The following is a 26,113-nucleotide window of genomic DNA, read 5'->3' as shown; positions in this document are numbered from 1 at the left end:
CACTGCTCTGTACTACCAATGATTGGAAATACAGAGCAGTGATATCTCATCCGTGACAGCACAATCCCCTCACATCCACCGCACATATAATATAGTAATGGTCAGTGCTGGGGCAGAATACTGACAGCCAATGAGGGTGCAGGGGGCGGAGCTGGACAGTGAGGTCGGGCGGTGCCAGCTGTGACTGTAAGGTTTGGCACAGGAAGATGTCATGTTGGGTTGAGCTGCATGTAAACAAATTCAAGAGGAACAAAAGTTGGAAAACAAAAAAAATGTCTGAGTGTTTTATATGAGAATACAGCACAGATTAGCTTACCATTTTTGTTGGAGTTTATGTTGGACAACTCCTTTAATAACTTCACTGTATATGCCTGGATTCCTCCACATGACACATACACCAGGCTGAATAACTCTAGATGTTTTGAGAATTTTGTTTCCGTTTTTTTCACTATTTGCAGATCGGTAACATCTATCCATCCTTCAATTTCCTTAACTTCTCGTTCTTGGTGTTACATCATCAATATTGAGTTGTGTAGACCTGTAAAAGCTGTGCGCATTACACTTAGCGGGTGCACAAGAGCAGAGCGCACGACAGCCGTCCTGGCATCGATAATCACGTGATCTTTTCACCATCTTCTTTTCATAGTGAAAGCAACAGTAAGGCCCTGACCATTTTTAACAAAGAAAACTGCGTGGAGATTGTTATTCGCTGTTTAAGCAAGTTTCCAAGTAACTTGGAGTTGTCGGTGTCGGCAGGTAGGGCCAATTCTCTGGTCATGTCTATGTATACCTATATATATAAAATACACATACACACTAATTTGTGTCTTTTGGATCTGAATCGTCCACAGCTTACTGTCTGCAGACGGTCACAGAAGATAATCCAGAACTCCTGGCCTCTTTTGATGCCTCCGCTCTTCAAACGTTGGAGAATGTGCTGCTGACTCCTGCCACAACCATGGAGATGAGGCTTCTGCAGACTTTAGTTGCAGGTTAGAAAAGGGGGAGGACTTTGTACATTTTTTTTTTTTTTATTAGCCATTATATTTATTTGATTTGTCCAAACGTATATCTATAGGGCTGTGGACTCCTGCCATCAGCTTTCATTACAAGAAATCGTGTACCATAATGAATAGTTTTTTTGCTATCCATTTTGGTTTTGACACGTACAGCAGTGATCTAAGTTTCAAACACGTCATCATTTTCTTTGTCGCTCCATTGGGAGACCCAGACAATTGGTTGTATAGCTTCTGCCTCCGGAGGCCACACAAAGTATTACACTTAAAAGTGTAAACCCCTCCCCTCTGCCTATACACCCCCCCGTGCATCACGGGCTCCTCAGTTTTTATGCTTTGTGCGAAGGAGGCACACATGCACGCAAGCTCCACAATTTAGTCAGCAGCAGCTGCTGACTATATCGGATGGAAGAAAAGAGGGCCCATAACAGGGCCCCCGGCATGCTCCCTTCTCACCCCACTCTGGTCGGCGGTGCGGTTAAGGTTGAGGTACCCATTGCGGGTACATAGGCAGGAGCCACATGCTGTTTTCCTTCCCCATCCCTTAGGGGCTCTGGGTGAAGTGGGATCCTAACCGGTCACCAGGCACTGGGACCGTGCTACCTCCACAGCCCCTGGGGGAATCTGCTGGACAGGAGCCGGGTATCATCAGGGACAGGGCCCTGCTACTCTGAGGTACTCTGTGTCCCCTCGGGGACGGCGCACAGAGCGCCTGTGTTATGAACGCTGCAGCAGCTGCTGGGTGTGTTGGTGCGCCGGGACTACCGCGCTGACCGCGCTTGTTTGCCGGCCGCGCTTATAACTTTACTCCCCGGCTTTTGCGGCCTAGTACCGCATACTCCCGCCCCCGGGCCTGCCAGTCAGGGGTAAGGGCGGGACGCTGCATTGGACGTCAGCGCTGAGGGCTGGAGCATACTTTGTATCCTCCTTCCCCCTCACTGAGCACCGTGGGGCACCAGATTCCCGCACTTTCTGAGGCGTCCTTTGCTCCGGCATTCGCTGCCGTATGGGCACTCCAAGCTATCTCAGCTTGTCATCTTCCTAGTGGCAGTCACATCACTTCGCAGAGTGTCTGAGCTGGCAGCGCTGTCATGCAAAGCCCCCTTCCTGGTGTTTCACCAGGACAAGGTGGTTCTGCGTCCGGTTCCGGAATTTCTCCCGAAGGTGGTATCCCCTTTTCATCTCAATCAGGATATCTCCTTACCTTCTTTTTGTCCGCATCCAGTTCACCAATGTGAAAAGGATTTGCACTTGTTGGATCTGGTGAGAGCACTCAGACTCTACATTTCTCGTACGACGACCCTGCGCCGCTCGGATGCGCTCTTTGTCCTTGTCGCTGGCCAGCGTAAAGGGTCGCAGGCTTCTAAGTCAACCTTGGCTTGGTGGATCAAGGAGCCAATTCGAGAAGCCTACCGTTCTTCTGGGCTTCCGGTTCCTTCAGGGCTGAAGGCCCATTCTACCAGAGCCGTGGGTGCGTCCTGGGCTTTGCGGCACCAGGCTACGGCTCAGCAGGTGTGTCAGGCGGCTACCTGGTCGAGCCTGCACACTTTCACGAAACACTATCAGGTGCATACCTATGCTTCGGCAGATGCCAGCCTAGGTAGGCGAGTCCTTCAGGCGGCGGTTGCCCACCTGTAGGAAGGGGCCGTTTTACGGCTCTTTTTACCGAGGTATTCTTTTACCCACCCAGGGACTGCTTTTGGACGTCCCAATTGTCTGGGTCTCCCAATGGAGCGACAAAGAAGGGAATTTTGTTTACTTACCGTAAATTCCTTTTCTTCTAGCTCCAATTGGGAGACCCAGCACCCGCCCCTGTTCCCTTCGGGCTGTTGTTTTTTTGTGTACACATGTTGTTCATGTTGAATTGTTCTTTTGGTTCATGGTTTCAGTTCTCCGAACATCCTTCGGATTGAATTTACCTTAGACCAATTTATAAGTTTCCTCCTTCCTGCTTTTGCACCAAAACTGAGGAGCCCGTGATGCACGGGGGGGTGTATAGGCAGAGGGGAGGGGTTTACATTTTTAAGTGTAATACTTTGTGTGGCCTCCGGAGGCAGAAGCTATACACCCAATTGTCTGGGTCTCCCAATAGGAGCTAGAAGAAAAGGAATTTACGGTAAGTAAACAAAATTCCCTTCTTTCTAAGTAAATATAATTTTAAACGTGCTGTTGACATGAATTTCACATCTGATGACAGTAACAACCCATCCAATCCCCATAGGCAAAGAAATCAATCCATAGATGTCTAAGTTGTGTAATAATCAGTAATGACACAGGGAAAAAGTAATTAACACGTTACTGATATGCATTTAATACTTTGTGCAAAAGCCTCTGTTGGTGATGAAGGTTCAAGATGCCTCCTGTATGGAGAAACTAGTCACATGTATTGCTCAGGTGCGATTTTTGTGCCATTCTTCCACACAAACACTTTTCACATCCTGCAGATCCCTTGAGCTTCTTCTATGAACTCTGAGCTTTAGCTCCTTCCATAAAATTTCTATTGGATTTAGGTCCGGTGATCGACTTGGCCATTCTAGCAGATTTATTTTCTTTCTCTGAAACCACTTGACTTTCCTTGGCTGTGTGTTTGAGATCATTTTCTTGCTGAAATGTTCACCCTCATTTCATCTGCATCGTCCTGGTAGATTGCAGCAGATTTTTATCACGAATGTCTCTGTACTTTTGTTGTTTTTTTTTTTGTTTTTTTTAATAGGAAGTTTCCCAGTATGCTGAAAAATGGCATCACACTATGATGTTCCCACCTCCAAACTTCCCTGTGAGGTTTTTTTTTTTTTTGGGTGATTTTTTTGCCTTTTGGCATCCAAATATGGTGTGTATTATGGCATCCAAAGAGTTAAATTTTGTTCTCATCTGACCAGACTATATTTCCCCAATATTTCACAGGCTTGTGTAAATTATGTTGAGCTGAAATTAAACACGTTTGATCATTTGTTCAGCAGTGCAGTCCTGCATGGTGAGTGTGCATACGGGCCATGGAGGATGAGTGCATTACTTAATGCTTTCTTTGCTAATTCCAGGTCTCTCTGTAGCTCTCCACAGGTGGTTCTTCGCCAACTCTTCTAAAGAATCGCTCCTCTGAAATCTTGCAGGGAGAACCTGGTCATGGCCAGTTTATGGTTAAATTGTTCTTTCCACTTCCAAATTATGGTCCCAACAGGGCTCACTGGAGCCTTCAGTAGTTTAGAAATTATTCTGTAAAGAATGTCATTGGTATGATTTGAAACGATAAGGTTGCAAAGGTCTTGAGACAGCTCACTGGTTTTACCCATCATAAGATGTATATTGTGTGACTCCTTCGTAATTAAAGGGGGAGGGTTCTGATTATTTTGAGTCTATGCTAGATCAGCAGAATCAAAATTAATGGCTCAAACATATGTCCTGCTCCATTTATTGCCCATGGGACTGATGGAGGTGACCATGTTGAGCGCTGTCTATCATCTTTAATCCCATCAACGTGAATTGAGATGAGGGTGGACACAAGACCCCCAGTGATCAGGCGTTTATCATCTATTCTATATTCTAGGTACTGTATGGAATATCAAAGACCGGATACCTCCTTCCATTCAGGCTGACTCCATCAATGCAATATTAAGGATCCTATCAGAAGTCCTATCTCAGGACGCAGCACAGTTTATTATACAGATGAAAGAAGCAGAAGCCGCTCGCCTGAAGACTGCGGAGTCTGATGTAGAAGAGGTCGTATCAAGTCTGGAAGAAGCCTCCCCGAATGAGGATGAAGGAATGGGAGACGGCGCTGCTAGAGAGCAGAATCGGGATAATTTCTCAGACTTAATCCCAGTAAGTTGAACTGTTTCTGGGTGCGGGAGTCTGCCCTGTCCATGATAAATATCTGGCTTATTCATTTAGGTTTTGTTTTGGTATTTTATCAGGGTGCTAAGGGGGTTTCTGAAACATTGTTTTATTTGTAAGGTATCACATGAAGAACTGAGACAAGCTTCTTTCCTTCTGGTGGCCCAGAAATCTGCGCTAGAGATGATCGTGAACATGTGCTGCAGTGATGGTCAGTAAAATATATACAAGCGCTTACTTCAGAATCCAGCGAGACCCCACTGATCCTGAGGATGGAGCCCTGACTGGAGCTTCAATCCATCATGGGCAACACCATTGTTTATGGGACTGTGAGGGATAGATGAGCCTGGCTTAAAGGGAACCTGTCAGCAGATTTGGTGACTATAAGCTGCGGCCACCACCAGTGGGCTCTTATATACTGCATTCTAACATGTTGTATATAAGAGCCCAGGCCACTGTGTAGAATGTAAAAAACCCTTTATAATCCTTACCTAAACGGTCGCTGCGGTGGAGTTGGGTCATATGGGCGTCTCCGTACTCTGGTGCCTTCTCATTCAGCCATCTTTGTCCTTCTTCTGAAGCCACAGTTCATGACGCGTCCTAAGTCAACCACACTCGCCGGCATTGAGGTCCTGCACAGGCGCACTTTGATCTGCTCTGAGCAGGGCAGATAAAAGTATTGTAGTGCGCCTGCACAGGACCGGCGAGTGTGTATGACATAGGACGCATCATGCACACAGGCTGAAGAAGGAGGACAAAGATGGCCGAAAGAGGAGGCACCGGAGAACAGAGGCACCCATATGACCCAACTCCACCGCAACCGCTTAGGTAAGTATTATAAAGGGTTTTTTACGTTCTACACAGCGGCCTGGGCTCTTATATACAGGATTCTAACATACTGTATGTAAGAGCCCACTGGTGGTGGCCACAGCTTATAGGCCCCAAATATACTGACAAGTTCCCTTTAATCCCAGCATACCATAAGTGATGAACAAAACAGTGGTGCCAATTCTCAACCGCCGATAATTCAGAATCGTTGGCCGTTGTGGTCTGTGACTCATCTGAGCCAGAAATGATATTCGCAGGACAGGCAGGTAGTTGGTAATGACCTGCCGATAAGTTCTTAAGGCCACTTTACATGCTGCGATATCGGTACCGATATCGCTATTGTGCGTACCCATCCCCATCGTTTGCGCGACACGGGCAAATCGGTGCCCGTGGCGCACAAAATCACGCAGACCCGTCGCACATACATACCTGCCTAGCGACGTTTCTGTGACCGGCAAACCGCCTCCTTTCTAAGGGGGCGGTTCGTTCGGCATCACCGTGACGTCACTAAGCGGCCGCCCAATCAAAGCGGAGGGGCGGAGATGAGCGGGATGAACATCCCACCTCCTTCCTTCCTCATTGCTGGCGGGACGCAGGTAAGGTGAGGTTCCTGTGGTGTCACACAGCGATGTGTGCTGCCGCAGGAACGCCTAACTACATCGTTACTGCAGCAGCAACGATAATTGAGATTAGGGGGAATCTCACCGATTAGCAATTTTGAACGTTTTTGCAACGATTCAAAATTGCTAATAGGTGTCACACAACGACATCGCTAACGCGGCCGGATGTGCGTCACAAAATCCGTGACCCCAACGACCTCGCTTTAGCGATGTCGTAGCCTGTAAAGCGGCCTTTAGCCCCATAGGGATCTAAATATTGAGTTCCGGATAACTCTTTTAAGTTGTCACAAACATTTCCACAAAGGGCATAAATCGATAGTGCAAGCAAATTTATAAAAAACGTAGCAATTTATCTGATCAGAAAAATCAGTTTTCTTTTTCGCTCCTAATTGGGAGACCCAGACAGTGGTGTATAGCTACTGCCTCTGGAGGCCGCACAAAGAACTACACTTAAAAGTGTAAGGCCCCTCCCCTTCTGGCTATACACCCTCCCGTAGGAGTACAGATTCCTCAGTTTTAGCTTTGTGCGCAAGGAGGTCAGACACGCACGCATAGCTCCATTGTTTTTAGTCAGCAGCAGCTGCTGACTATGTCGGATGGAAGAAAAGAGGACACATATAGTGTCCCCAGCATGCTCCCTTCTCACCCCACTTATGTCGGAGGTGTTTGTAAGGTTGAGGTACCCATTGCGGGTACGGCGGCAGGAGCCCACATGCTGATTCCTTCCCCATCCCTTTTTACAGGGCTCTGGGTGAAGTGGGATTTACCGGTCTCCAGGCACAGAGACCGTGCTCCATCTACAGCCCCTGGAGAAGATGCTGGATGGAGCGGAGTACATCAGGGACATGGCCCTGCATCCTCAAGGTACTCTGTGTCCCCGTGTATCTGGCGCTCACACCGCAGCATGCTGGGTGTTGTAGTGCGCCGGGGGACATCAGCGCTGCGGCGCCTGTGCCATGGCCTCATTCAGCTTTGCTGAAGCAGGCACATTTATGGGAATAGGACGCGCCGGCCGCTGGGACTGCGGCGCGGCTGGCACTTGTAGTGCGCCGGGGACTTCAGCGCGGCCTGCGCTTTTACGGCGGCCGCGCTGATAACTACAGTCCCCGGCTTTTGCGGCCTGCTTCCTTTCGTTCCCGCCCCCACACCTGCCAGTCAGGAGAGGGGCGGGACGCTGCCCACGTCCAGAACTCGGTCGCGCCGGCCGCTCGAACAGCGGCGCGGCTGGCACTTGCGGTGCGCCGGGGACTTCAGCGCGGCCCGCGCTTTTACGGCGGCCGCGCTGATAACTCGAGTCCCCGGCTTTTGCGGCCTGCTTGCGTTCGTTCCCGCCCACAGACCTGCCAGTCAGGAGAGGGGCGGGACGCTGGCCACGGCATCAGCGCTGAGGGCTGGAGTCGTTTTTACATACTCCAGCCCTCACAGTCAGCACAGAGGGGACACTGTTCCCGCACTTTTGTTTGGGAACTCCCACGGACCGCCCCTCTCCACAGTAGCCGGCAGCCATTCTTGCAGACACGCTGAGCTGCAGAGGGGAGCCGGGGAGACCCAGACAAGGCATTCAGCAGCCTCTTACCCGCTGTTCAGCGGGCGGTAAGCAGCCCTCAGGGCTCACCCCCTCTTGTGCTCGTAGTATTCTTAGTATTTTGTTGCTACAAATACTTGGTATTACATAGCGCTGGTCGCCCTTTGGCTATAGACTCTCTCACATGCAGAGAGCCAGCAGCATGTCGCCCGTAAAACGCAAGGGTGCCAAGGCACAGACATTGTATGCTTCCTGCACCGCATGTGGGACTTTTCTACCGGCAGGCTCCACGGACCCCCATTGTGTGCAGTGCTCGGCCCCTGCGGCGCTTGCACAGTCGGGACCTCTGCTGGACGTGTCCCAGGGTGTACCACCTGTGAATGCTGTCCAGGTGACAGGAACTGAGTTTGCAGCTTTTGCTGACAGAATGTCTCTCACTATGTCACAAATTCTTGACACATTGCGAGCTAGGCCTGTACTTCAGACCACGGACACTGTGCATGTATTGCCCCCTGGTCCCCCTCAGCTCCTAGCTCCGGGACGGGCATCTACACCTCAGGGTGAAGACTCTGACTCGGACGATGGCCCCGGGCAGCCTAAGCGGGCTCGTTATGACGGGCCTTCACATTCATCTCAATGGTCTGGATCCCAGCGGGATGAATCTATGGGTGATGAGGCGGACTTAACTGATCAGGATTCTGATCCTGGGACCGCTCTCAATCTAGATACACCAGATGGTGACGCAATAGTTAATGATCTTATATTTAACATCAATAAGATGTTGAATATTTCCCCACCAGCTCCTCCTGTAGAGGAGTCAGCTTCGCAGCACGAGAGAATCCATTTCAGATACCCTAAGCGTACATTAAGCACTTTTCTGGACCACGCTGACTTCAGAGACGCAATCCAGAAACCCCACGCTTATCCTGAAAGGCGTTTTCCTAAACGACTTAAAGATACACGCTACCCTTTTCCCTCTGAAGTGGTCAAGGGTTGGACCCAGTGTCCAAAGGTGGATCCTCCAATTTCCAGGCTTGCAGCCAGATCCTTGGTTGCTGTTGAAGATGGAGCGGCACTTAAAGATGCCACTGACAGGCAGATGGAGCTCTGGCTGAAATCCATCTATGAAGCGATTGGAGCGTCATTAGCGCCTTCTTTTGCGGCCGTATGGGCACTCCAAGCTATCACGGCCGGGCTTGCGCGAGTCGACTCTGTCACACGTGCATTTGCCCCGCAGGTAGCACCATTGACCTCGCAAATGGCGGCATTCGCGTCGTACGCGATTAATGCTGTTCTTGACGCTACAAGCCGCACGGCAGTGGCGTCAGCCAACTCAGTTGTTTTGCGTAGGGCTCTGTGGTTGAGACATTGGAAAGCAGATTCTCATTCCAAGAAGTGCTTAACCAATTTGCCTTTTTCTCGTGACCGATTGTTTGGAGAGCGTTTGGATGAAATCATCAAACACTCCAAGGGTAAGGACTCTTCCTTACCGCAACACAGACAAAACAAGCCCCAACAGAGGAGGGGTCAGTCTGGTTATCGGTCCTTTCGAGGACAGGGCAGGTCCCAATTCGCCTCGTCAAAAAAGACTCAAAAGGACCAGAGACGTTCAAATTCTTGGAGGTCTCAGTCACGCCCAAAAAGACCAGCCGGAGGAACCGTTGCCAAAACGACGTCCTCCTGACTTGCGGTCTCCGATGCCCACACCCGCGGTCGGTGGGAGGCTGTCCCACTTTGGCGACATTTGGCTAGCAAATGTCAAAGACCGTTGGGTGAGAGATATTCTATCTCACGGGTACAGGATAGAGTTCGGTTCTCGTCCGCCAACTCGTTTCTTCAGAACTTCTCCACCACCAGACCGAGCCGATGCTCTGTTGCAGGCGGTGGCCGCTCTAAAGGCGGAAGGAGTGGTGACCTCCGTCCCTCTTCAGGAACAGGGTCACGGTTTTTACTCCAATCTGTTTGTGGTCCCAAAAAAGGACGGATCGTATCGTCCCGTCCTGGATCTGAAGTTGCTCAACAGACACGTAAAAGTCAGGAGGTTCCGGATGGAATCCCTACGCTCCGTCATAGCCTCAATGTCTCAGGGAGATTTTCTAGCATCAATAGACATCAAAGATGCGTATCTCCACGTGCCGATTGCACCAGAGCATCAGCGTTTCCTACGTTTCGTCATACACGACGAGCACCTACAGTTCGTAGCGTTACCCTTCGGTCTGGCAACAGCCCCCCGGGTCTTCACCAAAGTCATGGCAGCAGTAGTAGCTGTTCTGCACTCGCAGGGTCACTCGGTCATCCCGTACCTAGACGACCTGCTTATAAAGGCATCCTCTCAAGAAGCATGCCAACACAGTCTGAAGGTGGCGCTAGACACTCTCCAGACTTTCGGGTGGATTATCAACTTTCCAAAGTCTCATCTAACCCCGACCCAATCTCTGACTTATCTTGGCATGGAGTTTCATACTCTATCAGCGATAGTGAGGCTTCCACTGGACAAGCAGTGCTCGCTACGGACCGGAGTGCAATCTCTCCTTCAGAGCCAGTCGCACTCACTGAGGCGCCTCATGCATTTCCTAGGAAAGATGGTAGCAGCAATGGAGGCAGTCCCGTTCGCGCAGTTTCATCTGCGCCCTCTACAATGGGACATTCTACGCCAATGGGATGGGAAATCGACGTCCCTCGACAGGACTGTCTCCCTCTCTCAGACTGCCAAGGATTCTCTACGTTGGTGGCTTCTCCCCAACTCATTGTCACAGGGAAAGTCGTTCCTTCCCCCGTCCTGGGCAGTGGTCACGACAGATGCGAGCCTATCAGGGTGGGGAGCGGTGTTTCTCCACCACAGGGCTCAGGGGACGTGGACTCAGGAAGAGTCCACCTTGCAGATCAATGTTCTGGAAATCAGAGCAATCTACCTTGCCCTGCGAGCCTTCCAACAATGGCTGGAAGGCAAGCAGATTCGGATTCAGTCGGACAATTCCACGGCGGTGGCGTACATCAACCACCAAGGGGGAACACGCAGTCGCCAAGCTTTTCAAGAAGTCCAGCGGATTTTGACGTGGGTGGAAAGCAGAGCGTCCACCATATCTGCAGTTCACATCCCAGGCGTGGAAAACTGGGAAGCAGACTTTCTCAGTCGCCAGGGCATGGACGCAGGAGAATGGTCCCTTCACCCGGACGTGTTTCAACAGATCTGTTGCCGCTGGGGGTCGCCGGACGTCGATCTGATGGCGTCACGGCACAACAACAAGGTCCCAGTTTTCATGGCACGGTCTCACGATCACCGAGCGCTGGCGGCAGACGCCTTGGTTCAGGATTGGTCGCAATTCCGACTCCCCTATGTGTTCCCACCTCTAGCATTGTTACCCAGAGTTCTCCGGAAAATCAAGTCCGACTGCCAGCGAGCCATACTCGTCGCTCCAAATTGGCCAAGAAGGTCGTGGTACCCGGATCTGTGGCATCTCACGGTAGGCCAACCGTGGGCACTACCAGACCGTCCAGATCTGCTGTCTCAAGGGCCGTTTTTCCATCTGAATTCTGCGGCCCTGAACCTGACTGTGTGGCCATTGAGTCCTGGATCCTAGCGGCCTCAGGTTTATCTCAGGGAGTTGTTGCCACAATGAGACAGGCTAGAAAACCATCCTCAGCTAAGATCTATCACAGGACGTGGAAGATATTCTTAGCGTGGTGCTTGGCTCAAGGGTTTTCTCCCTGGCCATTTGCATTGCCAATTTTTCTTTCCTTCCTGCAGTCTGGGTTGGAAAAAGGTTTGTCCCTTAGCTCGCTTAAGGGTCAAGTCTCCGCGTTATCCGTATTCTTTCAGAAGCGCTTGGCACAGCTTTCTAAAGTACGCACGTTTCTCCAAGGAGTTTGTCATATCGTTCCTCCTTACAGACGGCCATTGGAACCCTGGGATCTGAACAAGGTTCTCCTTGCTCTTCAAAAGCCGCCTTTCGAGCCTTTGAAAGAGGTTCCCCTTTCTCGGCTTTCACAAAAGGTAGTTTTTCTTGTAGCGGTCACGTCTCTTCGAAGAGTGTCCGAGCTGGCGGCGTTATCTTGCAAATCTCCCTTCCTGGTATTTCACCAAGACAAGGTGGTACTGCGTCCAATTCCAGAGTTTTCTCCCAAGGTGGTTTCTTCCTTTCATCTCAATCAGGATATCACTTTGCCATCTTTGTGTCCGCATCCAGTTCACCAATTTGAAAAGGGTTTACATCTGTTGGACCTGGTGAGAGCACTCAGGATTTACATTTCTCGCACGGCGCCTCTACGCCGTTCGGATGCGCTCTTTGTCCTAGTCGCTGGTCAGCATAAGGGATCGCAAGCTTCCAAATCCACCCTGGCGCGGTGGATCAAGGAACCAATTCTTCACACATACCGTTCTGCTGGGCTTCAGATTCCATCTGGACTGAAGGCCCATTCTACCAGAGCCGTTGGTGCGTCCTGGGCGTTGAGGCATCAGGCTACGGCTCAGCAAGTGTGCCAGGCGGCTACCTGGTCGAGTCTGCACACGTTTACCAAACACTATCAAGTGCATACCTACGCTTCGGCAGACGCCAGCCTAGGTAGACAGGTCCTTCAGGCGGCGGTGGCCCACCTGTAGGAAGAGGCTGTATGACAGCCCGTTCATGTGGTATCTTTTTACCCACCCAGGGACTGCTTTTGGACGTCCCACTGTCTGGGTCTCCCAATTAGGAGCGAAAAAGAAGAAGGGAATTTTGTTTACTTACCGTAAATTCCTTTTCTTCTAGCTCCAATTGGGAGACCCAGCACCCGCCCTATCTGTTTTTAGGGTTTCGTTTTTTCGGGTGCACATGTTGTTCACGTTGTTTCTTAAGTTCTCCGATCTAGTTATCGGATTGAATTTGTTTTTGAAACTGTTATTGGCTTTCCTCCTTCTTGCTTTGGTACTAAAACTGAGGAATCTGTACTCCTACGGGAGGGTGTATAGCCAGAAGGGGAGGGGCCTTACACTTTTAAGTGTAGTTCTTTGTGCGGCCTCCAGAGGCAGTAGCTATACACCACTGTCTGGGTCTCCCAATTGGAGCTAGAAGAAAAGGAATTTACGGTAAGTAAACAAAATTCCCTTCTTATCCATTTGAGTCTTTTCTCTTCCTTTCCTACATCCTAATCACCATTTTTATTGGCTTCTTCCAAAACGCTCATTTTAGGTTCACATAAAAAGCTTCCTATTGGTAAACTTTGACAGTAATGGGATCCAGTGGCCAGGTCATAATTTTTGGCCATCAGGCAAGAGCCCTAAAACCCGCATCCTGGTATCTGTGGCTTTTTGGATTAGCGTCCTGACACTGTCCGGCTAATTAAAAGAAGAGCCAGGGATGCCGCGTGGTAAGAGGTAGTTCTTGGGGCTCTTGTCCTGACAGCCATGGATCATGACCGGTACATCGATTTACCCCATCTCTACTATGCAAACGACAATATACGTATTTTCCAGAGCCGTCTGATGATGAATGGGAGGAACTTTCCAGTAGCGACGAGAGTGAACTGGGTCTAGAAAAATCAATAACGGACGGAGGCGAGCTTATGTCACCACTGTGCATGTCTTCTGAAGTCCACTCCGCTCTCCTGAACCACGCCATCCCCAAACAGGTGCCGTCAATAGTGTACATATTGCCTTCAGCATACTAAAATGCTGGTAATGTTATTGTGTGCGCACAAAAAAATAGCAAATAAATATATATATATATATAATTTTTTTTTTATTTTTTTTCTTTTGCTTCATTAGGTGCTAGAAAAAACTCGTTTTCCAGATGATGCCGCTTTACAGCTCTGTAGACACCACGCCGCATGGAAACCACTAATTACAAAGTAATTTTTTCTTTTACGATTTGGATGGATTAATTGTCAATTTATAACTATTAAAGTACAGTCTACTGATATTTTATAAAGTGGTCACTGACGTTATGACAATCTTTGCATTAATGGATACTACAGGTGAAGGTAAGAAACTTTGTAATGTGTATTATCAAAAAAATCCTTATCCACTTATGAGCCACTTTTCCTGCCTTCTGAATGCATCAGTCATTCTGGTCAAAACAAGACTGAATGTGGAATCAGATTGAAGCTGCCTATTGAAGTCTATGGAGACGAAAAGGAGGAGCGAAGTGATAAGCTGCTGTCTTAATATGTCCATATAGCGCCACACATTGTGTCCTGCGTGTACATAGAATCCCTCGTGTCTGTGTGTGCTGTGTATGGCTGTGATCCATATGTCTCAGCTCAGAGCAGTGAAGCTGTTTCTCTGTATTTTAGGATGTCCACCGTCCAGCACAGAGCCCTGACCTGCCTGCACAACATCTTGTCTATGGTAGATACTGAGAGTTTAGGAGGAGCGTCCGCACTCCAGGAGCTTGCACAGCATCTTTCAGAATTAGTCTTCACTAAGACAGGTTTGTTAAGATTGTTTAATTTTTGGGAAAGGTGCAACAGCTTAAATGATCACAAAATTTGGTAGGCTTCGTCTAAAACCGCCGTCTACTAGCTGTGCATGATACTGCAGCTCACCTCTATTGAAGTGAATGGTGGAGAGCTGCAATACCAAACAAACTGTAGTCAGGTGTGGCGCTCTTCATCAAAGAGGGAAGCTATGGTTTCTTATCTTTGATGCTCCCTCCATGTGAAGGGGTTGTTTGGTGAATAGTCATCACCGATCCGGGGGATAGGTGATAACTTCTTGATCAGTGGAGCTCTGACTGCTGAGACCTGCACCAGTTGTCACAAAGAGGTACTTATATCCCCTTTTAGACTGGAGCAGCAGTGTCATTGCTCAGCCGCAGCTACATTCATTCCCTGTTGGGGCACCACACACTACTCTTGGCAGCCCCATAGGGAATGAATGGAGCAGGGTCCAAACAGCTGCTCAATTCCCAGTGGTCAGACCGTCACCGAACAGTTGTTGCCTGTCCACAACCCCTGTAGGGCAAGAGGTGGCTGAGCCCAAAAGATCGTAAAAGTGGCAGACCTGAGCGTCTTCATCTGGCAGTCATTTGCCGTAGAAATCGATTAGCGTGTTGCCATATGGGAGTATTGATGGGGGGAGTTGCCTTCTTTTTAGTCTTTTAGAGGACTACATCTAAGGGGTTAAATGGCCACTACCTAGCCCTTGTCCTGACCATTGTAGCGGGGTGTGGGTTTTTTACATCTCAGCCTCAGGGCCCGATCCACCCCAGCGCCGGCCGTTCCTGTACCCTCTACAGGTCAAAAGGAGCTTGGCTATATTGTCTACTGATCATGGCTTCACCATGATTAAACACCGCTAACAAGTGGGCAGATATGGGGGGAAAAAAGCCCAGTTGGATTGACTGACTTATGACTTGGGTTATTTGAGAACGGAAAACAAATAAACAGCGCCACTCCTGTTCACAGACTGTCGGGTATTGCAGCTGAATCTCATTCGAGTGACACTCCATTGCATGTTTGCCTCTTTTGCTTATTCTTCATGTATTTATTTGTATTTTCATTAGATGGCCAAAAACAGGAAGAATTTTTAGAGGCAGCGTCCAGTGCTGTGCGGGCATTACTGCAGACCATGGCAACTAAGGGAATACCACAGGTAATCATCTGCCATCCACCAAACCGGTGAACAAGGAGCAGTGTGGTGACTCCTAGGCAAAATGAAAAATGTTTCCAAAATGTTATTAAAGGGCTTGTGCTGGCATCTAATGTTGTTGACTTATGGGTTATATAGGTCATTAGCTGTAGTACTTGGCGTTGTGAATAGTAACTGTCTCTCTGTGTGCCCTGTCTCTCTGTGTGCCCTGTCTCTGTGTGTTTTGTCTTTTACCTGTCTCTCTCTGTATCGCTTTCCCTGTCTGTCTCTGTCCCGGACCCTGTCTGTCTCTCCACTGATATCATATTACCTCACACATAAGCTTCTTATACTAACAATGTCCTTCATTGGATACAGGAACCAATCACAGCTCCTATTAATCACCTATAGCTCATGGCTCTATTGACTTTAATGAAGGCAGGTTTTTTGGAGCGTAACTGTAAAGCATGGCTGCTGCTGAGTATTGCACATCAGCGGCTATTTGTATGAATAGGAGCTGATCTGCAGTCCTTGGCAGGAGCGGTGGAGCTAATAACAGTAGATCTGTGTTGCTGCAGGTGTCGGACCCACACTGATCAGATATTGATGACTTATCATGGCAACTCCTTTTTCATGTTTTCTCTTCTAATTTCTTTCTGAATCATTTGCTTCTTGCAGTGTATGACCCCAGAGCAGGTGATGAGCTTTGCTGAAGCTTGTGTGCAGAGCACCAATGCCAGTACCAGGGTGAATGCAGTCAGCATTATCGGGGTCACAGGCAGTGTGCTGGCGAAACGCGACAACACGGCTGACACAATAAAGGTATGCTGAAACTTTTGATGGCAGCACAATGGCTCAGTGGTTAGCACTGTAGTTGTGTATCGCTCTGGTCCTGTTACGGTTCGGGGTCCTCCTGAGTCCCGAACTGGCCCAGTCCCGTCATTGACTCCCACATTGGGATCGGTCGACTCCACAGCGCCACCTGGCCATCGCTCGAGGTGTTGGGCTGAGAGGCATTAGGTGGCTAGAGTCTTCTACCGTTCTGAGCCTAAGTGCTCATTTAGCGCTACCGCGCATGCATGGGTTCCCGCAGCCTCTCCAGGCACTAAGTGCGGGATTACCGCTATCGTGCCTGTGTGTAATGTCAGCGGTGGCCGTTGATTGGCCGTTAGTGACGTCAGTGGTGATGCGGCGGTCGCTGATTGGTCGGCGTGACGTCAGCAGTGACGTGGCAGCCGCGGGATGGACGCAACTGGCGCCATTGCCTCAAGCCATGTGGCCTGAGGCAGGGAGGAGACTATAAAAGGCTCGTAGCCACGCCCATCGGGAGTGTGAGCGTCATTATCTATGGCTGCAGCTCAGTGAGCAGACTGTGCTGCATGTATGCTTGGGTTCCAGCGCCATCTTTCCTGCAGTGTTAGTGGCAGGTGCATGTATGTGGATAGGACTGTGACAGGCCGGGCCAGGGTTTCGGTGCTGGATGCCACAATATACTGTTAACACAGCGCGGTTAGGGCCAGCTCCTGTCTTACCTAGTCCGCGGGTACCCAGTGACGCTAACTGGGTATCCCATGCGGTCTGACGTGCCCTCTATGCACGTGACCGTTAGTCTGCAGTACCAGTGGCACACTGTTGCCTATAACTCTAACTGGGCTATCCTACTTGTCTGTCGTATCCTCTACGCACATGACTGGTTCAGCGTCTATCCATTCTGTTTCCCAGTGACGCTAATTGGGTTACCTCTCGGTCTGACGTATTCCATCACACGTGACCAATACCTGTGAAGCTAAGTTGGACACGCTATACGTTGGAGTGTGCCCTAAACATCCCCTTAGTTCACATTTGGGTGTTCTTTAGTTGCTGTATCCGTTCTCCAGTCCTGTAGCGGCCTTGTCATCTACCGGCGGATTTCGGGAGACGATTGGCTTCATATTATTTTATATCCAATCGTCCCCTCCATAACAGGTTCTGGGTTTAAATCCCACCAAGGACAACATGTAGCTCCTGATGTTGTTTTTTTTTTCTTTTTTTCTTTCTTCTATTTTAAAGCTCATTGGAAACTTCCTCCTCGGAGTGGCCACCAATGACTTTTCCCTGGTAGTATCTGGAGGAGCTCTAGACGCAATCTTTGATGTGTTTGCGGATGGGGATGAATCTGAGAAAGCCGCGATGGAAATAAAGTTACTCCAAGCTCTTAAAAAAATCCAACCAGCTTTCAAATCAAAGGTACGAGCCTCAGACTAATGTGTATATGATTTAAAGGGAACCTGTCACCAGAATTTTCGCTATTAAACTAAAAGAATCCCCTTCTGCAGCTCCTGGGCTGCGTTCTAGAAAGGTTTGTTTTGCTACTGGCCCCCCCTTTCAGACCTAAATAAACACTTAATAAAATATTACCTTTTGGTATGCTAATGAGCTTTGCTGGCCACGTGGGCTGGCTGGATATCGTCCGTTATTCCCCCTCCTGCTGCTGTTCGCTGTCCCCCAGTGTTCATTTACATAGATGAGGCCGCCGCCCTCATGTTACGCAGTGCTCCTGAAGTCTCGCGCATGCCCAGTGGCACTATCGTGGGACTGAGCACTGTTCAAATCGAGAACGCTGGTGATGCCATTGCGCATGCGCGAGATTATGGGCGGCTACTCGGATGACGCTGGTGATGACAATGTCATCACCAGCGTCATCTGAGTAGCCGCCCACAATCTCGCGCATGAGCAATAATATCACCGGCGCTTGCAATTTGAAAACAGTGCTGTCCAGCGATAATCTCGTGCATGCACAGTGGCATCACCAGCGCTCACGATTTGAACAGTGTTCAGTCCCGCGATAGTGCCACTGGGCATGCGCGAGACTTCAGGAGCACTGAGTAACATGAGGGCAGCGGCCTCATCTATGTAAATAAACACTGGGGGACGACGAACAGCGTAGGAGGGGGAATAACGGACGATATCCAGCCCGTCCCCGTGGCCAGCAAACCTCATTAGCCCAGGAGCTGCAGTAGGGGGATTCTTTTAGTTTAACCCCTTCACGACCATGGACGGATCTTTCCGTCATGGATCGTGTCCCGGTAAGCCCCGCCCCCTGCCGCGGGCAGGCGGCGTGGATCGGCACACATATAAGTTGTTTTCAACAGCTGACATGTGTGCCTACATGTTCTGAGTGGAATCGCATTCCACCCGGAACATTAACCCCTTAGATCTCGCTGCCAAAGTCTGGCAGCGAGATCTATATGCGCGCGGCCATCTTTTTTACTTACCGCCGCCCCTTCCGGACGTCACGTGAGTGATCACGTGACGTTCGGTGGTTGCCATCGTAGCACAGGGTCATGTGATGACGCCTGGTGCTACGAAGTTTCACTTTCATTCTTCCTCGACACGGAGCAGAGGAAGAAAGAAAGTGACTATTTCTGCTGTTTACAGCGGTATAGCTGTGATCAGCAGATAGCGATCAGCAATCGGATTGCTGATCGCTATAGCCCCCTAGGGGGACTAGTAAAATAAAATAAAAAAAGTAAAATTTTTAAAAATTAAAAAAAAAAAAAAACCTAAAAGTTCAAATCACCCCCCTTTCCCCCCATTGAAAATTAAAGGGTTAAAAAATAAATATACACATATTTGGTATTGCCGCGTTCAGAAATGCCCGATCTATCAAAATATAAAATCAATTAATCTGATTGGTAAACGGCGTAGTGGCAAAAAAATTCCAAACGCCAAAATTACGTTTTTTGGTCGCCGCAAGTTTTACGCAAAATGCAATAACAGGCGATCAAAACGTAGCATCTGCGCAAAAATGCTACCATTAGAAACATCAGCTCGAGACGCAAAAAATAAGCTGTCACTGAGCCATAGATCCCAAAAAATAAGAACGCTACGTGTTTCGGAAAATGGCGCAAAACGTGCGCCACTTTTATTGGACAAACTTGTGATTTTTTTTTTAACCCCTTAGATACAAGTAAACCTATACATGTTTGGTGTCTACAAACTCGCACCGACCTCAGGTATCATACCCACACATCAGTTTTACCATATAGTGAACACCGTGAATAAAACATCCCAAAAACTATTGTGCCATCACACTTTTTTTGCAATTTTTCCACACTTGGAATTTTTTTGCTGCTTTCCAGTACACCATATGGTAAAACTTATGGTTTCATTTAAAAGTACAACTTGTCCCGCAAAAAACAAGCCCTCATATGGCAAGATTGACTGAAAAATAAAAAAGTTACGGCTCTCGGAAGAAGGGGAGCAAAAACGCAAAAACGGAAAGTGCCCCGGGGCTGAAGGGGTTAATAGCGAAAATTCTGGTGACAGGTTCCCTTTAACCACATTTTTTCCTTCATCAGTGATTCCAGTCGCAGAATTCTACAGGTAGCTTTGAATTACAGTAGTAGCCATGTCATTAATGGAGCAATGGTCTATATAAATGTTCTACCTTTTATGCACATGATATTTGGGGCCTTTGCACAGCAAGGCTATGTTAAGACCGTCATCCTGTGTCTAAAAGGGTTTCCCCATCTTCATAGATATTGTTGGATCGTGCTTATAAAGATATTACAATTTGCAGCACTTCTTGAGATGTTAACGCCTTTGTTTCTTGTTTACAGCTGGTTGTCTAGGACAGAGGTTCCCAACTCCAGTCCTCAAGGCACACAAACAGTGCAGGTTTTCAGGATTGCCTTAGTATTGCACAGGGGTTGGAATCCTCACCAGTGCAGGTGATTAAATTACCACCTGTGCAAAACTAAGGAGATCCTGAAAACCTGCACTGTTGGTGTGCCTTGAGGACTGGAGTTGGGAACCTCTGGTCTAGGAGACCGACCACTGCTGCTGTCTGGCTAGTAATTACTATGCTGAAGCTGCTTTGGATTAGGAATTAAGGGTGAACTCCAGCGATACTGCTCGGCTTCAACACCGTGCTTACAAGCTCAATGGAAAAGAGCTTGTAAGAATTGCGCATGTTCTGTTGCCTAGCAGTGGTGGTCTGTCTCCAAGGCAACAAGATGTGTCAAAAAAAGTAATATCTCAAGAACAGCTGAAAATGTTTAATAAGCAGTAAATTGCTTGTATTGTCTAACAATTTCCATTTGCCAAGGAGAATAACCTTTTAAGTATGTACTTAAAGAATACCTACTCCATATTTTCAGCTATGTGATGGGCACTTAAACACCCTGCAGATTAGTGCCGGTCCTGAGTCCCCACTAAAAATGTTTCTCTATGTGCTACTCGGTAGGCTACCGCTCTGCTTATCTGAGTTTGCACAGGGAGGTGTATAGGCTCAGGAGGCGAGTGCTTTGCTAGTCTGACCATGCACAGGGAGGTGTATGGGCTCAGGAGGAGAGTGCTCTGCTAGTCTGACCATGCACAGGGAGGTGTATGGGCTCAGGAGGCGAGTGCTCTGCTAGTCTGACCATGCATAGGGAGGTGTATGGGCTCAGGAGGCGAGTGCTCTGCTAGTCTGACCATGCACAGGGTGGTGTATGGGCTCAGGAGGCGAGTGCTCTGCTAGTCTGAGCATGCACAGGGTGGTGTATGGGCTCAGGAGGCGAGTGCTCTGCTAGTCTGACCATGCACGGGGAGGTGTATGGGCTCAGGAGGCGAGTGCTCTGCTAGTCTGAGCATGCACAGGGCGGTTTTTGTGCTCGGTAGGCGAGTGCTCTGCTAGTCTGAGCATGCACAGGGAGGCGTATGGGCTCAGGAGGCGAGTGCTCTGCTAGTCTGACCATGCACAGGGAGGTGTATGGGCTCAGGAGGCGAGTGCTCTGCTAGTCTGACCATGCATAGGGAGGTGTATGGGCTCAGGAGGCGAGTGCTCTGCTAGTCTGACCATGCACAGGGTGGTGTATGGGCTCAGGAGGCGAGTGCTCTGCTAGTCTGAGCATGCACAGGGTGGTGTATGGGCTCAGGAGGCGAGTGCTCTGCTAGTCTGACCATGCACAGGGAGGTGTATGGGCTCAGGAGGCGAGTGCTCTGCTAGTCTGAGCATGCACAGGGCGGTTTTTGTGCTCGGTAGGCGAGTGCTCTGCTAGTCTGACCATGCACAGGGAGGCGTATGGGCTCAGGAGGCGAGTGCTCTGCTAGTCTGACCATGCACAGGGAGGTGTATGGGCTCAGGAGGCGAGTGCTCTGCTAGTCTGACCATGCACAGGGAGGTGTATGGGCTCAGGAGGCGAGTGCTCTGCTAGTCTGACCATGCACAGGGAGGTGTATGGGCTCAGGAGGCGAGTGCTCTGCTAGTCTGAGCATGCACAGGGTGGTGTATGGGCTCAGGAGGCGAGTGCTCTGCTAGTCTGACCATGCACAGGGAGGTGTATGGGCTCAGGAGGCGAGTGCTCTGCTAGTCTGACCATGCACAGGGAGGTGTATGGGCTCAGGAGGCGAGTGCTCTGCTAGTCTGAGCATGCACAGGGTGGTGTATGGGCTCAGGAGGCGAGTGCTCTGCTAGTCTGACCATGCACAGGGAGGTGTATGGGCTCAGGAGGCGAGTGCTCTGCTAGTCTGACCATGCACAGGGAGGTGTATGGGCTCAGGAGGCGAGTGCTCTGCTAGTCTGACCATGCACAGGGAGGTGTATGGGCTTAGTAGAAAGTTTATCTGGCTGTTTGCTGCATGGAGCACAGGCACAAACCTTCCTTTGAGGTTGTACACTGCTTTGTGCATGCTCAGATAAGCAGAGCGTTCTTGCCTCCAGAGCAGTACATGTAGTGGTAGTGGTCCAGGACCGCAATGATTTGCAGGGGGTTCCAGTGCCCATCACATAGTAAAAATAAAATAAAAAATAATCAAATATGAATAAAAAAAAAAATGGTGTAAAGACACTTTATAGCGATGGGGATACAGGATTGGTAACCCTTCCACTTGCTCCTCATCACCTGATCTCCAGCTGTACATACAGGACTCATTTCTTGTGGTTTTTCTTCACTTATTTTGTGGCTAACAGATTCGTAAAGAAGGTCGAGAGAAATACAGCGTAGACCAGTTATGTGTCCTGGACAATGTGAGAACCAATCTCAGGCGGTTTATATCTTACCTGGAAACTGTAGAGAAAAAGACAGAGAAACCGACATTGAAGCGAAGAATGTAAGCTGCTATTGTAACACTAAACAGCCGATTGCACGCAGACGGCCGGGAGGGTCTGGACATTTCTTTTTATATCCTAGAACTGCCATCTGTAGGTTGGTCACATAAAAAAGTATTCCAAAAAAACTGAATGTAAAGCTTACAACCAAGTCCAAAAATACGTGCCAGACAGTTTCTAGCAGTTTCACCCCTTCTCTGTTGAAAAAAAATGTACTTTTTTTTTTCAGGTATGTGCTTTTCAGATAGTGCAAATGACCTTTTAAAAGGTGTTGTCAAAGACTATGATATTGATGGCTTGTGCATAGGATAAGTGATCAGTATTGGCGAGAACACTAGGGATCCAAGTGCTTCAACAAGCAGATCAGGAGAGGTGGCCTGTCCTCCTATGTTCTGGTGCTTCCCAGGTCCCTGCCAGTCTCTGCTTCTTGGTCCTACTTGTCCCAGCCAATCACAGCCTGAGGCAGGTCACCGCTGGCCAGTGATTGGTTCTGTGAGCATTTCCTGCTTCAGACAGGATCAAAAAGGAGAGACTAACGGAAACCAAGAAAGCACCAAAGTGTGTGCAGTAGGGTGGGGGATATTGATTTCTTCTCTTAAATTTCACTTGAAGGTGTTATTTTGTTGTTCTTATTATCAAATTAAGGGGTTCAGAATTCCTTGAGTGGCACCGCACAGAGCTGCCCCCGCACAGAGCAGTGCCTGCAGCACAGCATCACCACTACCTCCTGTGCCCCCTTCACCACCCCCAGTAAGCTGCATTCGGATTTTAAGGCACACCCCTCATTCCTACCAAATTTTTGGGAGGAAAAGTGCATCTTATAATCTGAAAAATACAGTATTCAGAAGTGTTTAATCACTGTTGAACAATAAAAAAAAAATGCAAACATTCGGTGTTGTCATGTAGGTAAAGTCCAATCTATAAAATACAAGTTAAAAAGCAAAAAAAAAATCACAATGCCAGAATTATTTTTTTCTGCCGCAAAACTTCAATAAACAAAAACATCAAAATGTTGTATGTACCCCAAAATTATAGAAAAAACTCAGGAAATCAGGTGGTCAGCTTGCATAAAACATGTCATCACATAGCTCCAGCAACGGAAAAATAAATGTTGTGCTTCTCAGAAAAAAGGTGACCGTGTCTCGATAGTAAGGTTCGGGATCTGTCTCCACAACCCAGGCTATGAATGGGACACTGACACTAGTGAGCGTCACTGCCGTTTGTCGGGTCATCTGGAAAAGTTACTGACCTAATAAGTTTGTAAAGTTTGCAACGTTGTTCTTGATGATGGCCTAAAGTTTAAATATCCATGGTAACATTTATCTGAGTGAACTGATGTCTTTCGTGTATGAGCATCTTACCCAAATAAAGGCTTAAAGGGCTTGTGCCAAGGTAAGTGATCACTTGCTGATCGGTGGAAGTCCGGCTACTGGGATCTACTCCGATCAGGAGATCATTAATTCCTTATTGAGCTGTTGAAAGGAGCTAAGTGCACCATGTAGGAAATGAGCACAGATCCTCCCCAATCCGGCGGATCAGTGACCACTTTTTGTCTTTATCAGACAGCCCCTATAACCTCAGACATGATCCAGTACTGTAGTACAACAGATCACAATCATTCTCTATTGCTGTCTATGATCCGGGACAAATGCACTATAGATGTTCCTCAAAAAGTGATTTATTCATGTGTCATATGCGTAATGTGTCAAAAAAATAAATTCCTGTAAGTGGAAAGATTACTGTCTGAAAGAAAAATATAATTATCTTGTAAATATGTCTTCTAATGGGTAACAAAAATAGTTACAAAGCGAGGTCATCAGAGTATGGAGGTCTCCCCAGGTCTGGTATAACAAGGTGTAGGAACAACTCCTATTAAATAGATATGAGCGAGAACGAACCTGGAGCAATTAATGGTCATCAAATAAAACCCACCGGATGAGCTGGAGAGTGAGTCCTTCCTTGCGTTCTGTGAGTGGTGGGAAGGTTTTATTCTCTCTACATTGATGGAAGATCAGAGACCTGATACCTTCACTGTCTCTGGAGCAGAAGCCTCAGATGTTGTCGTAAATCCTTGTGACAGATTTAGTCCGGTGTGGTGTCTATCAAAGACTCATACATTTCTTTTCCCGGACCTGTCTCTTTGTGATCGGAAGTTGCCTTTTAATATGACTATTTCTACATGGTTGGTGTTGGTTTCCAGAATCTCAGAAATGTTTAGCCAAAGGTAGCCGGTTCTTTCTTTGTCGCTCTATTGGGAGACCCAGACAATTGGGTGTATAGGCTATGCCTCCGGAGGCCGCACAAAGTACTACACTTAAAAGTGTTAGGCCCCTCCCCTTCTGCCAATACACCCCCCGTGCTCCCACGGGCTGCTCAGTTTTTTGCTTTGTGCGAAGGAGGCAGACATGCAAGCACAGCTCCACAGATTAGTCAGCAGCAGCTGCTGACTAGGTCGGATGGAAGAAAAGTGGGCCCATATAGGGCCCCCAGCATGCTCCCTTCTCACCCCACTTTTGTCGGCGGTGTTGTTAAGGTTGAGGTATCCATTGCGGGTACGGAGGCTGGAGCCCACGTGCTGTTTTTCCTCCCCCATCCCCCTTAGGGCTCTGGGTGAAGTGGGATCTTATCGGTCTCCAGGCACTGAGACCGGGCTTCATCCACAACTCCTGTGGAGCCTGATGGATAGGAGCCGATACCGTTCAGGGACATGGCCCTGCATCTTGGAGGTACTCTGTATCCCTATGGGGACCGCGCACGGCATCACCTCAGCTTTGCTGGGTGTGCTAGTGCACCGGGGACCGCGGCGCTGACCGGGTCTATATGTGCCATTACACACTCAGCGTCGCTGAGTGTGTTTATATGTAAGGGCTACCGCACTGACCGCCGTTGCCACGGGACACTGCGGCGCGGCTGGGACTTGTAGTTCGCCGGGGACTTTCACGCGACCGCGCTTTTACGGCGGCCGCGTTTATTACTACGGTCCCCGGCTTCATTGCGGCCTAGTTTCCTTTTTTCTCTCCCGCCCTCAGCCCTGACAGGCAGGGGAAGGGCGGGACGCTGCACGGAGCGAGCAGCAATGAGGGCTGGAGTATGATTTACATGCTCCACTCCCCTCACCGTGCACAGTGTAAGCGCCCGTTTCGCGCTCTTTCCAGGCCACGCCCACAGCTTCCTCAGCTCGTCAGGACGCCGCAGCCATTCCTGTCAGCTCCACCGACGCTGCAGAGAGGGACATATTCATGGGAGACCCAGACACGGTCTCTGGTGGCCTCACAACCGCTTAGGCGGCTGGTAAGCAGCACATGTGGTGCTAGCCCCATGGTGCTGTATTGTATTGGTACATTATTTGTGTACTGTATATAATTTACACTGTATGAGCACAGTTCTTTCTGGCTATATACCCTATTGTGTTACTCAGGGAAAACTATAGCATGGCGCCCACAAATGGCAGGGGTGCCAAAACACAGGCTTATTATGTTGCCTGCGCCGCATGTAAGACCCAGCTACCGGCAGGTTCCACTGACCCTCATTGTGTACAGTGTTCGACCCCTGTGACACTTCCTCAGCCGGATCCTCTGCTAAGAGGGGCCCAGGGGGAGCCACCTATTGACAATGTCCAGGTGACGGGGACTGAGTTTGCAGCCTTTAAGGATCAACTCTCTGAGACTATGGCTA

At 48.9% G+C, this 26,113-nt stretch overlaps 1 protein-coding gene across 1 annotated transcript in view; it reads left to right on the top strand.

Moving 5' to 3' along the window:
• The window catches only part of HEATR3 (HEAT repeat containing 3), a 30,267-nt gene extending 5,537 nt beyond the window's left edge, over positions 1-24,730 (top strand). The window contains exons 5-15 of the mRNA XM_075325751.1: positions 647-756; positions 852-992; positions 4,561-4,835; positions 4,968-5,058; positions 13,273-13,427; positions 13,564-13,646; positions 14,091-14,227; positions 15,302-15,390; positions 16,045-16,188; positions 17,416-17,592; positions 22,301-24,730. Of these exons, the coding sequence (XP_075181866.1) occupies positions 647-756; positions 852-992; positions 4,561-4,835; positions 4,968-5,058; positions 13,273-13,427; positions 13,564-13,646; positions 14,091-14,227; positions 15,302-15,390; positions 16,045-16,188; positions 17,416-17,592; positions 22,301-22,444 (1,546 nt within the window). The 3' untranslated portion in view covers positions 22,445-24,730. The remainder of the gene's footprint in view (positions 1-646; positions 757-851; positions 993-4,560; positions 4,836-4,967; positions 5,059-13,272; positions 13,428-13,563; positions 13,647-14,090; positions 14,228-15,301; positions 15,391-16,044; positions 16,189-17,415; positions 17,593-22,300) is intronic.
• The last annotated feature ends 1,383 nt before the right edge of the window (positions 24,731-26,113 follow it).

The sequence above is a fragment of the Anomaloglossus baeobatrachus genome, chromosome 10 (assembly GCF_048569485.1).
Source record: "Anomaloglossus baeobatrachus isolate aAnoBae1 chromosome 10, aAnoBae1.hap1, whole genome shotgun sequence".
Lineage (NCBI taxonomy): Eukaryota > Metazoa > Chordata > Amphibia > Anura > Aromobatidae > Anomaloglossus > Anomaloglossus baeobatrachus.
This window is presented reverse-complemented; position numbering and strand designations above follow the sequence as displayed.